General features: G+C 36.8%; 1 protein-coding gene across 1 annotated transcript in view; it reads left to right on the forward strand.

The window, feature by feature from the left end:
• The window catches only part of SEMA3A (semaphorin 3A), a 160,354-nt gene that overhangs the window by 47,022 nt on the left and 98,702 nt on the right, over positions 1-14,630 (forward strand). The window contains exon 3 of the mRNA XM_033514484.1: positions 2,136-2,198. Coding sequence (XP_033370375.1) covers positions 2,136-2,198 — 63 coding nt within the window. The remainder of the gene's footprint in view (positions 1-2,135; positions 2,199-14,630) is intronic.

Below are 14,630 nucleotides of genomic sequence, written 5' to 3' on the forward strand. Positions count from 1 at the left end.
TCGTAATTTTCCAGTAAAAGCTGGTGACTAATTAAAAGCTGACAAGCAGTTTAGTGTCATTCTTCTGTTGGAGTCCAAATAAATAGTTTAAGTTTTCCTTTATTTTAGTAAGACAAAATGCTAAGAAGTTAAACAATGGGATGGAGATTTGATTTGTTATATTAAGTATTTTGATGGCACGTTTTAAAATCCAGAGAGTACCCTTTTATGAGAGATATATTGCTTCAATACCCAGGGATTATTTTTTTTTCTTAGTGTTCCTGACCTTTTGGCCGTTTGACTATTAGCTTCCTAAGATGATAGCAATAAATACCTTGTGTTTTCTGTTCAGAGGGAAGACAGGCTATTCATTCGTATTCTCTAAGGATAAGAGGATAAAAGGAAAACAGAGTATTTTCTTTTCTATTCTCTTTAGAGTAGCTATAAAGGAAACTAGCTATTTATTTGAATTCTCTGAGGGATCAATAGCTTAATGTGCAAAACATCTGGAATAATTAAAAGAAAGAAGGTGTTTCCATTGCAGAAAACAGCTCTGTAGAGTGTAGAGTAGGGAGTGATTGTATTTTACATACTTACATAGTCAAATACTTTTAGAATACTATTTGACTTTATATACAATTATTAAAATATTAAATAAAGAATTGCTATCAGTAACATGGAAATGTATGTTAGCAACAGACTTAGAGGATTCAGACTAGATTTAAGATTACGCAAATGGCTTTAGGAGTTTGGGGATCTGTTTATTATAGACAGGAGAGTCATGTAAGAAACTTCAATCAAAATTACAATACAGACAGTGTTGCACTTGAGCTCAAACTTCACTGGCTGTTTTTTCTGCCATCTAAGAAAACTCCTTAGGTTTGTGTCTAAATGCTGATGGCAACAACAAAAGTCAAAAAGCCAAATTTTCGATGAACTAAAGCAGTTTGATTTAGCTGTCTTTTAAACCAAATTGGAGGAAAAGGTTTTACTGTGAAACTAAGGACAAAGAACATCTGGCTTGAAATACACTGGTTTGAAAAATCCTGAGATTTTTGTCCAAAACTTGAACTAAACTTGAACTGGTCCTTTTGGGATATCTGAGAAGTTTGGTTAATGTTTTTCAACCTAGTAAATTTAAATTTTCACATCTCTGCACATTTTAAGATGAGAATAGCAACAGGAAGCAGTGGGAATCCTCTGAGAGAGAATGTGCTCATAAAATTTTCAGCCTTATTTTATAGACTTAAAATGTTCAATTCCTGTTTGGTTGTCATTAAATAAATTTTGAATTTAAAAAATATTGCAAACTGTATTTTCAAATATCATCTACGACATCTCTTTTGACCCCCTCATTTGTCCACATTCCATCTTTTTTTTTAATATTTTGCCTTTTGCATTCTATTAACAAACTGTATTGAACACCAAGACCGTAATCCAGACTTAAGGCCATTCATATTGCATTATCTGAGGTTCCCAAATGAATAGCCTGGCATTTTATGGGAAGATCATGTTTTATTCTATATGTAATTCCTAAAAGCTTTTCAAAGAAACATGAATAATTGACTGTGAGGGTCTCTGGATTTTCTCTGTATGAGGTGAGATCCATTTTCTGCTAAGCAAACACTACAGAAAATCTAGATTTAGGATTAGTTGTGTTAGGGTGGCTCTATAGAAACAGCATAAACATTTCTATTTTGATGGTGTGATACTTGTCAAATACCATGGCACCTTTTTTATTATTTAATTGACTGAACTAGAGAAAGAGTGAACTGTTAGATACACTGAAGGGGAAAACACCTCATTTCTGATGCTGGGACTCTAATGTGAGAATGTATCTCCATTACATGAGATTTAAAAGATTAAAAGAGCACTCAGTCAATAGAGAGTTAACCCTCTTATCATTAGGACTGGAGATTCACAGCTGAATTTCACAATGCAGACTTCAAGATTGTTTTTACTATGACACCTATTACTCCTGTTTTTGTTCCCAGTATTTAATGACATTGTTGTCAAATTTTAAGAAAGAAAAGGAAATAAGAAAAAAAATGGGGAGAAGATAAACTGGATAAAGGGACTCTGTAAGCATTTGGCCTGCAATTTGTGAATGCTGAAGCATGAAATAATACAATGTGATTTTTGTTTTGTGTTTTTAGATTGTTTGGCCTGTATCACATTCCCGAAGGGATGAGTGCAAGTGGGCTGGAAAAGATATTGTGGTAAGTACAAATCTTTTTAGCATTTTTTTCCCTTTTATAAAACATTGTAAATATTTCATTATGTCCTACTGTGTTAATTCTTAAAGTATTTTTGCTACTCTGTAAGGTCACAAGTCTGATCATAACTTCACTTTGAGTTTTCTCAGTCCTCTTGTATAGAATTTTTGTCTTCATTACCAAGGGTTTCAATTTATAAATTGAAATCATTCAGATGAAATAGAATTCATATACCAAAGGAAAAAAAAAATCAGTAAGAAAGAAGAAATATCAGAATGAAAAATATTAACCCTTGCATACTCATCTCCTGATGAGAAGGTACATGGTGTTTTGACCCATTTTTGCCCTGCTCCAGGTCCCAGTTCTCAAGGGAGCTCTAAGAAGTGCTTTCTCATTGTAACATCTCTCTGGAGCCAGTAGGTTCCCCAGAGCCCTTTCCTGCTTGGAGTTCACAGCAATATTGAGGTCAAGGTGGTGTAAACATTCAGCATCAGTTTTGGTGCCTCAGAAAAGGCACTGCTACACTGGGCATCATTTTCTGAACATTTTCCCTCATTCTTATGTACATCCCTGTATTTATGAGGTAAGAGAGATACAGCCAATAGCCCCCAAATAGCAATCATTCCACACTGACAGTAACTGTCCTCTTTATAGGAACAGTGTGGGAAATGGGGCTGAAGAAGGGGAAAAACAGATAAAAAATACATGCATGCAATAAGCCAAACAAATACTTGCATAGCAAAGCCAAATGGGAAATCAGTGTGGTTGCCAAGGTATAAGTGAGAGTGGAACTCAGCCCCGTGTGTATATGCTATTGGCCTGATTTTCAGAGATGATTCTGTAAAATATTCATAATGCCAACCATATGCCTCTAGAGAGCTCCATTTGAATAATTTCCTAGGTCATAATAAAAATAGTCTCATCAGTCTTTACCTAGGCCATAGAGGACAGTTGTCTTCAAAAAATTACATCTGGGAACAGTAGAGGTAGATTGGGTAAAAAGTGAGAAATATGGGCTGAGCTAAATATGTGATGGGACAGCTGAAATGCCAGATACCTGGACCACCTCATTACATAGAAATAATGGATTTAAAGTAATACATTATTTCTATGTCCAAATAGAAGTAATGTCCACAAATAATTTTCAGGAGTACTGTGCAAGGTGAAGCCTAAAAAATCTAATATTCAAGGTTAAAAAAAGGGGCTAGTGTTAATTATATGAGCAAATTAACTAACCTTCCTGCTTCATCTCATGTGAAGTTTTATGATATTACATTAAGTAGATTTTTTTCATGACTGGAGTAAAAACCTAGAAAACTAATAAGAGTACCTAGGATGAAATTACATTCTTATTTTTTTAATAATTATTTTTAGAAATTCACTGTAGTAAGAAAGAGTATGCTTTATACACTTCACTAAGCTGATTCTAATTCAGCATGGTTGTTTAAAATTGTAGAGACACACATTCTGGAGTAAGCTGGGAGGTTCAGGTTCCCATCTGACTGTGGTGAGCTTGAGAAGACTGCTTATACTGTAACTTTTATTCACTTTGATTCTTTTGCTTCCTGTGATACTGGGACAGCTACGCCTCCTCATCATGAGTAGGTGAAGCCCACACCACTCTGCAGTGTGGTGTGTGACCCTGGCAGTACATCCTGTAACGTTGTTTGGGGTGGTTTTGCCTTTTTTTTTTTTTTTTCTGGTAATTTTACAGATTTCTACAGGAGTAGGTGAGAAATAAAATAAACATGTAGGTGAATAGAGAGAGGGAATACATATCTTGATGTGATCAGAGCATTGTCTTTAAATATTTACAGCTACCTTGCCATAAAACAGTGCATTACAAGGAACATATTTAATGTAACTGCTTTAATTACCGATAATTAAAAAAACTTATTATTCCTCCCTTATTTATTCCTTAAAGTCACTGTCAGTACCTTGGGAGTGTGAAATATAAAGGCCATAAAAATAACTCAACAGACTTTCATGAGAGGGAACAGGAGAAAAAGAAGACAAATAAAGTGACGTATAAACCTGGCTTGATATAATACTGCTTTCAGCATGTACCACTTCTAAGTTATTATATAGTCCTCAGTTGTGATGGCTCAAAACTTTCTACAAGACAGTCTATACTTCTACATTGAGGTATTTTTTAAAAAAACCCTCCTTTTAATTATTGATCTCCAGGGTGAATCGGTGCTGAAAGTGCAAGTCCCCACTAATGGGCCAGGTGCACTGCAGCAGCTGCAGCACAAGCACAACCCCGGCTCTGCCCCACTGCTAACCTCAGCTATGACCTCTGAGATTTCCTCTCATAATTATAAGAGGTAATTCAGCGTTGTTTTCACTCCTTCAGAGGGATTCCTTATCCTGATGCTGTCAGTCATGCCCGTCTCAGCACAGCAGGTTCGTGGCTCAGGATGGTCCACATGGGATTTGAGGAGAGCAGCCAATTGGGCCTATTCCTGCTCTCCTGCTACCCCTTTGTTACTTAAAGTCATTTTAATTTCTCTTTTTAAAGGGCTTAGTATATGTTAATTACTTAAGCTTTACTCACTGTTTAGGTAGATAAAACTTTTCAAGTGTGCTTTGGATTTTTTTCCATATGAGTAAGCTGAGTTGCTGAAAGACCTTTCCCCCAGCTATGCAGTACCTATTTAGAGTAGGACTTCTTTGAAAAAGGTTAACTGCTATGCTTTTCATCAAAATACAGATTTTTTCCAATAAAATCGTAATTACTGACCCCTGTAAGTACTTAGTATTACAATATATTTCCATTTCCTCAGTATAGAGTATCACAAGCACCAAAATAATATTGTTCATGAAAAATTAAAGGCAATAAATAATAAATAGGATATTTGCTTACGTAATTCAACTAAATGAGCAATTCTGTGAGGATTTCTTGCTATTCTGGACTTCAGTGTCTTATTTGATCTATTCTGGTTTCTGTTAGTCCTGTGAATATTTCTCATGATTCCTGGCCAGACCTTGGTAATGATCAAAGAAGACGAAGTCTCTACAGAATAATTCTCAGCTTTTATATAAACTCACAGAACAGTCATGCTGCTAGTCATATGCCTCACTGGTGAGCCTCAATATTTCATTTAAAAATACAACAGTCGCCTAGGCCCCTACAAATACACGTGACAACCTCTGCATTAAATGTGGGATAAATAACAGGTAGCTAACAGAGAAAGAGAAAAACAAAAACAGTGTCTACAGTTCCATTCTGACATTCCTGGGATATCATAAACCAGCAAAGCAAAGCTTGGTGATTTACAGAAGTTACCAGAAATACTAATTAGTTTTGCAGGTAGGCATAGGGCAAGGATAGGTTCTTGACTGGAAACCTCATTTAGTCCTTAAACTGTTAATTTGCCATTGCTTTGAAAATATTAGCTGCTTTGTCTGTTTAGTCAATACACCTCTGCATCAGATTTGCACTGTAGCAGTAGTTCACAAATTACACAATTAATCAGAGAAATTCTTATTAAAGGGTACAATAGGTTTCTATGACCTGAAAGCATTAAAAAAAGTGTTTCTGAAGGGCACCTTAGGATGTTATTTTCAGGTGTGATTTGACTATCCAATTTATTTAGGGACTTTTAAAGATTCCAGGTCAAATTAAGTTGTTGAAACAGTCCCTTCTGGCCTTGACATGTATAAATGTATAAAATTTCCATAGTGCTTTAACAAAGTCACATAGGACAAGCTGCACAATGACAGACACACACTTGGCACACTGTAAGACATCAGCTTCTCCCTGGATGTTTCTGGTGAGAAATACACATTGATGTGCAAACAGATACAAAGAGCACCAAGTACTTTTACTTGGTACCAGCAAGTTTCTGCATCTGCTCTGTCACATGAACATGCAGTTACTCCATACAGGTCCAGGAGGAGTTACACTTTTGTGTACACAGCTGAAGTGTACCAGCACATTTGTGTGTGGGTAAGCACCGACTGTATTATAATTTATAGGAGATAGGCATCTACCTGGGCTATTTAATTGCAATTAAATTTTACCTTGTTATTATCTCTCACCTGATTCCAACTGTGCTTAACTATTTTATACTTAATAGTTCTCTTGACAGCAATTTGGAATCACTTTAGATCAGAAACCTATTTCCAGTGACAAAGCAGCAAGGCTCTTTACACATATTTTATGACATAGCCATATTCTGTGCATGCTTCTTTGCATTCAAGTGTGGCTAGCATTTAATTATTCAATTTATTTTTCATGCAAGTAGAATCACATGACTGTAATTTAATTCACCATCTCATTTGTTACAGTAATATTTAAAGCCAAAATGTTCATATGTGATCTTAGTTTATGCCTTTAAAGTTTTCCATCCCCTCCCTAAAATATAGGAAAGCACAGGGTGGATCTGTAGGCTTATGGATCCATCAGTGTGCAATGATTTAATTTGGAAAGTAAGAAAAGAACCCGGAAAATAAAAAGCGACTCAACAAGTGTTCCTCAGCCATATCTGGTGATAATTTGGAAAAAAACATAGTTGGCAATAATTGAACATGAGTCCCTTTAACTCATTTTATTACTGTTGTTGCCTTAGGGAAAATAGAAGAACATAGAGGCAGAAAGTAAAAGTAATTCTTTTCATCTGTTATTGTAAACAAAGATCTGAAGAGGGAATCTGAAAATTAAATATACAATGCTGGCTGGATCTAGAAAGCATGTTTCTAAATTCATCTGACAGGCACAGTTTTTCCAGGCAAATTACCTCTGGCCCTTTGGGTGTGCCAAAGACAAGTTCAGTCCTTTCTGTCAGGGTTCTTCCTATGGAAGACACCTACAGCCAAATTTCCAGCTTTTCTGCCACCAACCTTCATTGTCATCCCTTTTTCCTTTCTGGCTTTCTGTCTCAGCACAGCAGTAAAATTCTTTAACAAAGCCTAAAAACTCAGGATGCCCATCCAGCCTGGGGAAAAGAGAAGGGTGAATGTCTCCTGGGAAGAAGGGGAAAACAAGTAAAAATCCAAAACAACAGGTCTCAAATGAGTTTGGGGACAGAATTCACTTTCAGTATGACCTACTACAAGAAAAGAAAGTGGTTTTTGTGTCATTTTTTGTGTAAGATAAATAGTGCCAGAGCATATTCCTTCTTACTTTATCAACTGCCCCAGTTAGTGTGCTGGGTTTTTTAGCTTAAGGGCTGCTCACCCCTTCTTCTCCTCTGTGTACTTCAATGTGGACACAATTTTCCACCAAAGCATTCCTTACCATTTGGGAGATGAGAGAATGAGACGTTTGTAAGCACTGTGCAGCTGTAATACTGCTGCTTCAGAAAACTGCTGTGCATAGACTACAAACAAAAGAGAAAGGCATGGAGGGAAAAAACTCACAAAACCTACAACCACTTCACTCAGGAGGACTGGACTTGGTAAAAAAGGAGTTAAGGCCATTGGAATCTTTCAAAGTCCTGTGGAGCTCTCAAACTGTTCCTGTCCCCCCAGGTTGTGTCAGCTCCAGTTCTTGGTTGGACCCCCACAACACACCAGCATAAAGCCTTATTTATGGCATATTTCAGATGTTGATCCTGCAGCTTGTGTTCATTTAGGCATTTGCATATATTTCTTCCTATGAACTGACCAAGGAAAATCAGTTACTGTAAGATAATAACTTGTGTCCTTACACAGAGGAAGAATTAAGTTGGCAGTTGTTCATATTTTCATATTTTACCCATTTATGTATCATGGGAAGTCATTTAAGTCTTTCAGTATGGGAAACAAATTGATATAGATCAAGGAGAAAGCTAATTTTCCAGTTTTGGGTTCATTTTTCTGTTATAGGTGTGACTATAGAAATTCGCTTCTGAAGGAAATTTAATATTCAGCAGATTTAATGCAGTCTTGTCGAAATATTTTCTTTGTTGCTTTTGAAATACAAAGAGTTAGAAAAGGGGAAGTAAAGGAGAATTAAAGGAAAAAAATCTTACCAAAATTATGTGGTTTAATTTTCTATCAATATGTGTTCCTCATGAGCCCTCATTTGGCCTTGGCAAAGTCTGAGAATTATTTATGGCTGAGTTTCCAGCTATTGCTATTTCAAAATGTTGTTGGGTAATTCCATGTTATGATTTACTGCACCCCAAGATGGACAGAGTAAATTTATTCTTCATACATTTCTTTCCAGAAAAACACATTAACTGGATGACTGGTAGAAATGATAGATCTGTTTAGTCCCTGCTTTGTTTCAGGGCTTCAGTCTGAAACTCATGAAGTTAAAGAAAAAGCCTTTTCTTTGGTGCCAGTGAATTCCACCCCCCACCCCACTTTGCTTCATATTGTGTCTGTTTTCTTTGTGATTATCTATTGTTTTAATAAAAGTGAATTTTAAAATTAAATCTGCTCTGAAGGATCATGTATTACAGTTCCTCTATACTCAAGATGTGGTTACTACATAACTATTAATTTAATTCACAACTAATTTTTTTCTGTAGTTCTCTTGCTTACATATACCAAAAATAGGTCTACTAAATTTCTCCTTGCTGCACACAAGTTAAAATATTGTCTTCTCTTCTTTCATAGTAACTCAGAAAATTAAAGGGAAAGTTCTTAAAATAATCTAGGAAATAAAATGCTACTTTTTCTCTATTTTTTTTTGTTGTTGTTGTTGTTTATTCTTCTGACAGAATAGCAGAATCTCTGTCATTTAAATAATCTATTCATCTCTTATTCCCATAGGTAATTCATTTTGGATTAACATTTTCCAAAAACTTTAGGCTACTGTTTATGTATAATAAATATACATGTAGACAGAAAAAAAAAAATCCAACCGACAGAAAAATAGCAAAAAACCTCCCAAAACCATTCAACAAATTCACATTTCAGTAATATCACTTGGGTGCCAGATTTTTACTGAGTGGGAATTTTAAGCTTCTGTCACTTAATGTTTCTCTAGTTCAGCATCTCTCTGTGGTGCCAAAGCAGTTTAATATCCCCACAGAAATTTCCAGCTTCCCACAGCAAGACACGTGTGACCTCCTGGAGTAGCTTACACCCTGTATTTATTTACAGTCATACACACTATTTATTTACACTCATACACACTGTATTTATTTACACTCATACACACTGCTAAGCAGCTGCCCCTTGGAGATGCCACAGTCTTTTGCTTCATTTCAACACTTCATGGCTTTACCTTCACTTTCAACACGCAAGTTTGGAGTGCACTTAGCTGAGGTGGCTGTGACTGGAAGTCATTAGAGAATATGTACTGTGCTGAGAAAAGGCAAGCTGGCTGATTTGGAGCCTCAATATCTTATGTGCCTGTAACAGGCTTGGCAGCCCATTTGTCTGAAATACTCCACCCAATTAGCAGGTGTTGATCCAACTCGGAAAGGTGGGGTGTAATCTGATTTCTCCAGGAGACAGGTGATTACTCCACCCAGATGGAAGAGAGAGATGAGAGAGACTCCTTAGATCTAAACTGTGGTTGCAACTTAAATTGCTCATGGGCTTGGTGAGACTGCCTGAGCTGAAACCTAACATTAGTGTTAGGTCTCTTTGCTCATAAAGCTGCACTCATATTGTGGGGCAAGTTTACTCTGTAGAACAAAAGAGATTTTTAAAAGTTATGGTCAGAAAGAACCAGCTTCTGCTTGACCTCAAAGCTTCCCAAAATTTTGAATTATTTTGAAAATACTCTTCTGTTCCTTAAATAAATTTATTCTGTAGTGTAGGAAATGCATACTGCTGAAAAACATAACTATTCAAAATAAAAGAAGCTTGCTAGAACTCATGGAAAGGTTTAATGTATAACAGTCATCCTATGCCTGCAAAACCCAAAAACCCACTTGTTTGCTAGACTGGATCCACAGAAGACTTTGGTTTGTCTTGTTAACTGTACATTAACCAGATATAAAAAAATATGACAGAGGCATTAAGTCAGGTATTTTGTGCTGATGCCTTTTCTTGGCATCCCTCTAGTTGTTCACAGGTCTGGAAAAATTATTATATGCATTTTCTGAATGAAAATTTCAGGACTTGAAACATGTCTTGTAATTTGAAGATACTGAATGCAGAAAAAGTTGTAGAAATTTTACTTCCAAAGATCACTAGGTCAAATGGTTAGTGCTAATGACAAAGGTTTAGAGGTCTGATGCATCGAGGCATCTACAAAGCATGGCTTCTAATGTCTTCTTTTAATGGCTTCTGGATTAAGATGGTTTTCAGGATGGACCCTAGGGAATATCCCATCCAGCTCAGCTACCTCCATGCTTAGCCTTAGTGGCAGACCCTGGGCCAAATGACCAAATACCAGCAGTGACCCAGATTTGCAGGTAGAGAGGCAGGAAGACATTTTTTGTTTTAGCCTCACTAACACAAGGCAGAACCAGAGAAGCTTTCCATCTGCTGTGCAAGTGTGCTGACAGTACAACTGTTTGCTAATATGGCTTGCAGCTTTGTGGCTTGAAGGAATCAGGATATATCTGCCTTTTTTTTTCTTTTTTTTTTTTGCTGGCTTTTTTAAATCATCTGTTTTCTTTGCTTCTCTTTTCTTGTCTTGATGCTTTAATGGTTTAAATTCATGCAGACATCCTGCAACTTGAGTAAATTATACACTTTAAATATTCTTGAGAACTCTTGTCATATCAAAAAATCAGACAGATAACAGGCATAACTTAATTGGAAAGATAACTGGAAGCACAGTAATCTGTACTATGCAACCAAAAATGTCTTATCAACCCTCATCAGTCTGAAGTTTCTCAGGGCATATCTTGTCAGCAGAGAAAAACTGAGGTATGAAACTAATCAATGGTTCCTTTGCAATGCTGGCAGTGGTCACTGTGCCTAAGAGAGTAATTTATGACATCTCCAAAGGAGTCAGATCCCCCAAATCACAGTACCTGTAAATCACAGCCCTGCATAAGGGCCACTGATTCTGGGGATCCGTCATCTTTGAAAAGCTAGGTGTAATCTTGGTTTGTATTGGATTTGTGTGTGTGTGATGAAATGTGTGCTGCTCATAAGGCTTTGAAAAATGGGGAGCGTAACTACCAAGAAGTAAGTTAATGGGGACCCCCTCTCTATAACACAGATCCCAATACTTCAACTGCTCAACTTGCTTTACTCAGCACTGCAGACCAGTTTTTTCAGAGTAAGACTATAAAACATTGATCCTGCTAATTGCAAGGAACAATAATGACATAATGGGGATGTGGATGATGGTATTGATCCCAGTTGCAAGGGGTACACAGTCATAAATCACAGTTTGCAAATGTTTTTATGCCAGCTGCCTCCCCCACTCTAAAATCATGCACCTGCCTATACAGGTTCAGCTGGAAGGTTATTTGGTGGAGTACAGGTGCCAGGCAGGATTTCCCCACCCATTAGGGCCTGCACACAGATCCCAGTACTTGGGGACTTTCCTGTTCCAGCCAACATTAACACAATAGCTTTGCAGCACTGCTGCCAAACAGCTTACTCCAATAAAATAAAATTTTAAAAGACCATTTCATTTTAACAGGACCTAAATAATTGTCTTTGCTCACTGCTTATTCTGGGCCTGCTTAAGCTGACTGTACATTTGGACCAGTACTTTTCCAAATGTTACTGTAATAAAGAGAGGGACACAGCAATCATTTTTAAATAATGTTGCTGCATTTTACAAAACTTTGCAACCAAACAGCAGGAGCTGTGAAAGCACTCATGATGCAGAGCTCACCCTGAAGAGGCTTCCTTGCCCATGCTTACTGACATGTTGAAGTCTTTGCTTGGTCTAGCTGACAATCCATCATCTGTGTACATGGCAATCACACATATATTTATTGCACTAACACTTCAGAAATATTTTCCTTGAAATAATGTTGCTCCATGCTGGAAAAAGATATCTGCCAGTACTGACTGAACTGGTGGCAGCTGGCAGTAGCCCACTAGCAAAAGAGAGAAATTAAAAAGCTCCCTTATAAGTCCAGAACATCTTTCAGCAGTGTGATAAATTTGAATGACAGCAGTAATATTGGGGATTTCTTATTCTCTGTGGATATCCCTGACCTCATCACTTGAAAATTCAACTAATGGGACATAAGAAGGGAAAAAAAAGTAAACATAATAATTAACCTCATGTATAGGACTTTATATGAAAGCTGTCCATCCATTTTAAGACACAAAATACATTTTTATTTTGCTTGTCCAGCTGTTAGATGATAGTTCTAAATCCTCTTGTCCATCCAGTTCAGACAAAATCTTAGGCTATTTTAATCACTTGGCTATGTAGGAAGACTGATATAAAGGAAGAATGTGTTACTGGGTCTGATGCTTATCTGGATTAAATCAGCAGAAAACTATTGAAGCTAATGATGCTGTAAAGGATCATTTAGCCTTCTACTTATTGCTCTACATAATCTGGCCATTTGCATTTGCTGCAATATCTGAGAAGCAGTATGGACATCACCGTTGGCTTAAAAAAAATGAAACCACTTTCTTAAAATAAGGAGAAAAATCTGGATTTTAGTTAGTCACAGGGACTTATCCTTCAACTTAAAAGGATGTCATTAAAAACTCTTTGCTGCATTAGTAATCCAGATCGAAGGACGTAACTTCCAGGCTTCTGGAGGAGAGATAATTACTGGAAACTCATAAAACCCACCTAAATTCTGTTTTAATTTTCATACATGGAGCAGATGTTTTGACAGATGGATGGACTTTATTTTTGTAACTGTCCGGGAAAAGTCTGCATAACACAGCCTAATCAGTGTTACATATCTTTACTGTTTGTTTTTCAATCTTTCTGCATTTGGCTCTTATTCTTTTGGTTGCAGACATTTTCTTTGTAATTTATTTTTTCAGGCTAATCTCTCTCTGCATAAGCCCTTCTATCAACTTGACATATAAATATTAGAAAACTCTTAAAAAATAAATCTGTGTGTTTAGTTTGTAAGTCAGATACATTGATCTTCATATGGTGGGTGCCCTTCTGGAAAATCTAATTAACACTTTATCTCCTCTTCAAGACAGGCCCTCTGACCTTATAGCTGGTACAGTATTTGGAATTAAAATTTTGAGTTAAGGTACCTGTCCAGACACATTGGACCTCTTTGACTTTAATTCACACTGTGAATGTGACAGTCTAGTAATTTCTTAACTTGTTTTGCAAGTAGGACTTTAGCACAGGAGAATTTGCAGCTGAGTTGGTGCTGTGGCTGCATTACCATAGTATGATGCAAACTCTTTTATCCACTTTCATTTCAGTAAATCATCAGCATGGAACTGAGGATCTGAACCCCACAACTTCCTCAGTCTGGTCTAGAGGAAGTGTAAACATGTTTGTGATACCTGAAGCTCAGTCCCTTTTCTCACTCAGAAGTACCCAGTGAACTTCTGGGGCATGTTCCCTTGGGTGGCCAAATGTACCTGTAACTCCCAGAGGCAAGGTACAGTGGCTTCAGCTGGATGCCCTGGTGCACTTATGCACCAAATTAACCCCAGGAAAGCCTGTAGGAGCTGCTTGGACTTTTGGTTGTGGTCCACATTCCTTCAAACAAGGAAACAAACTGGATTGTGCCTGAGGTTTGTGGTGCCTGCTTCAGCTACTGCATGTCACCATTTCTTTGGCCATACTTTGTAGGTTGTTGGCAATCATGCCATCACAATTGTTTGCAGACACAGATCCAGCAGTCATATATATATATATATAAAAGAGTATAATATATATAAGAGGAGCTATCTAAAGTTCTCTGTGTCAGAAAAGAGAGAGGAAGATCATGCAGGCTGTGCTAGAAGGTCTTAGATGTCATGTAGGGATTTAGTTTCTTGGAATTTAAGATAGAAGCACTTCTGTACAAGGCCAAAGGCAGAACCTACAGCTCTTATGGAAACCTTAGAGCATTTATTGAAATATGAATGAAGATTAATCCTCTCCAGGGGTAGGTAGATAAATGAATAGGAATATCTGAGGACTGCAGTAACTCCCACATGATGTACTTAATTTTCCCTTTGAATATCTACTTCAATCATTCTATGCCATGTGTGTAGCTCTATGTATGTATATATAAACTCAAGCTTTAGGGCATAAACCTGTGTTTAGCTTCATATAGTCTGAAAAGTTTCTTAATATTAAGCTATTCACTATAATGAACAAGATTATTAGGAGCAATAATTTATGATTCACTGTGATGATCCCAGTGCTCCTCTTCTTTAACATTTATTTTCATAACCATCCAAATAATACTTTCCTGCCTACAGAGAACATTTCAAACCTTGCATTCATTTTCATTCACGTTATTAGGCTAAAAGTATTTAAACTCCCACAACACCCTGCTCTCAAGTTTGAACGAAACTTATTTCCACATGGAAAATAATTTTTTTAAGTCTAATTTTCTTTCTTCATCTGTTTTACTTGACAAAGAACAATATCCAAAGGTATGGATATGTCCACAATATATTCCCTTTGAACAACATCCCTTTCTCAGA

This window comes from Parus major, chromosome 1A, assembly GCF_001522545.3.
Source record: "Parus major isolate Abel chromosome 1A, Parus_major1.1, whole genome shotgun sequence".
Classification (NCBI taxonomy): Eukaryota; Metazoa; Chordata; class Aves; order Passeriformes; family Paridae; genus Parus; species Parus major.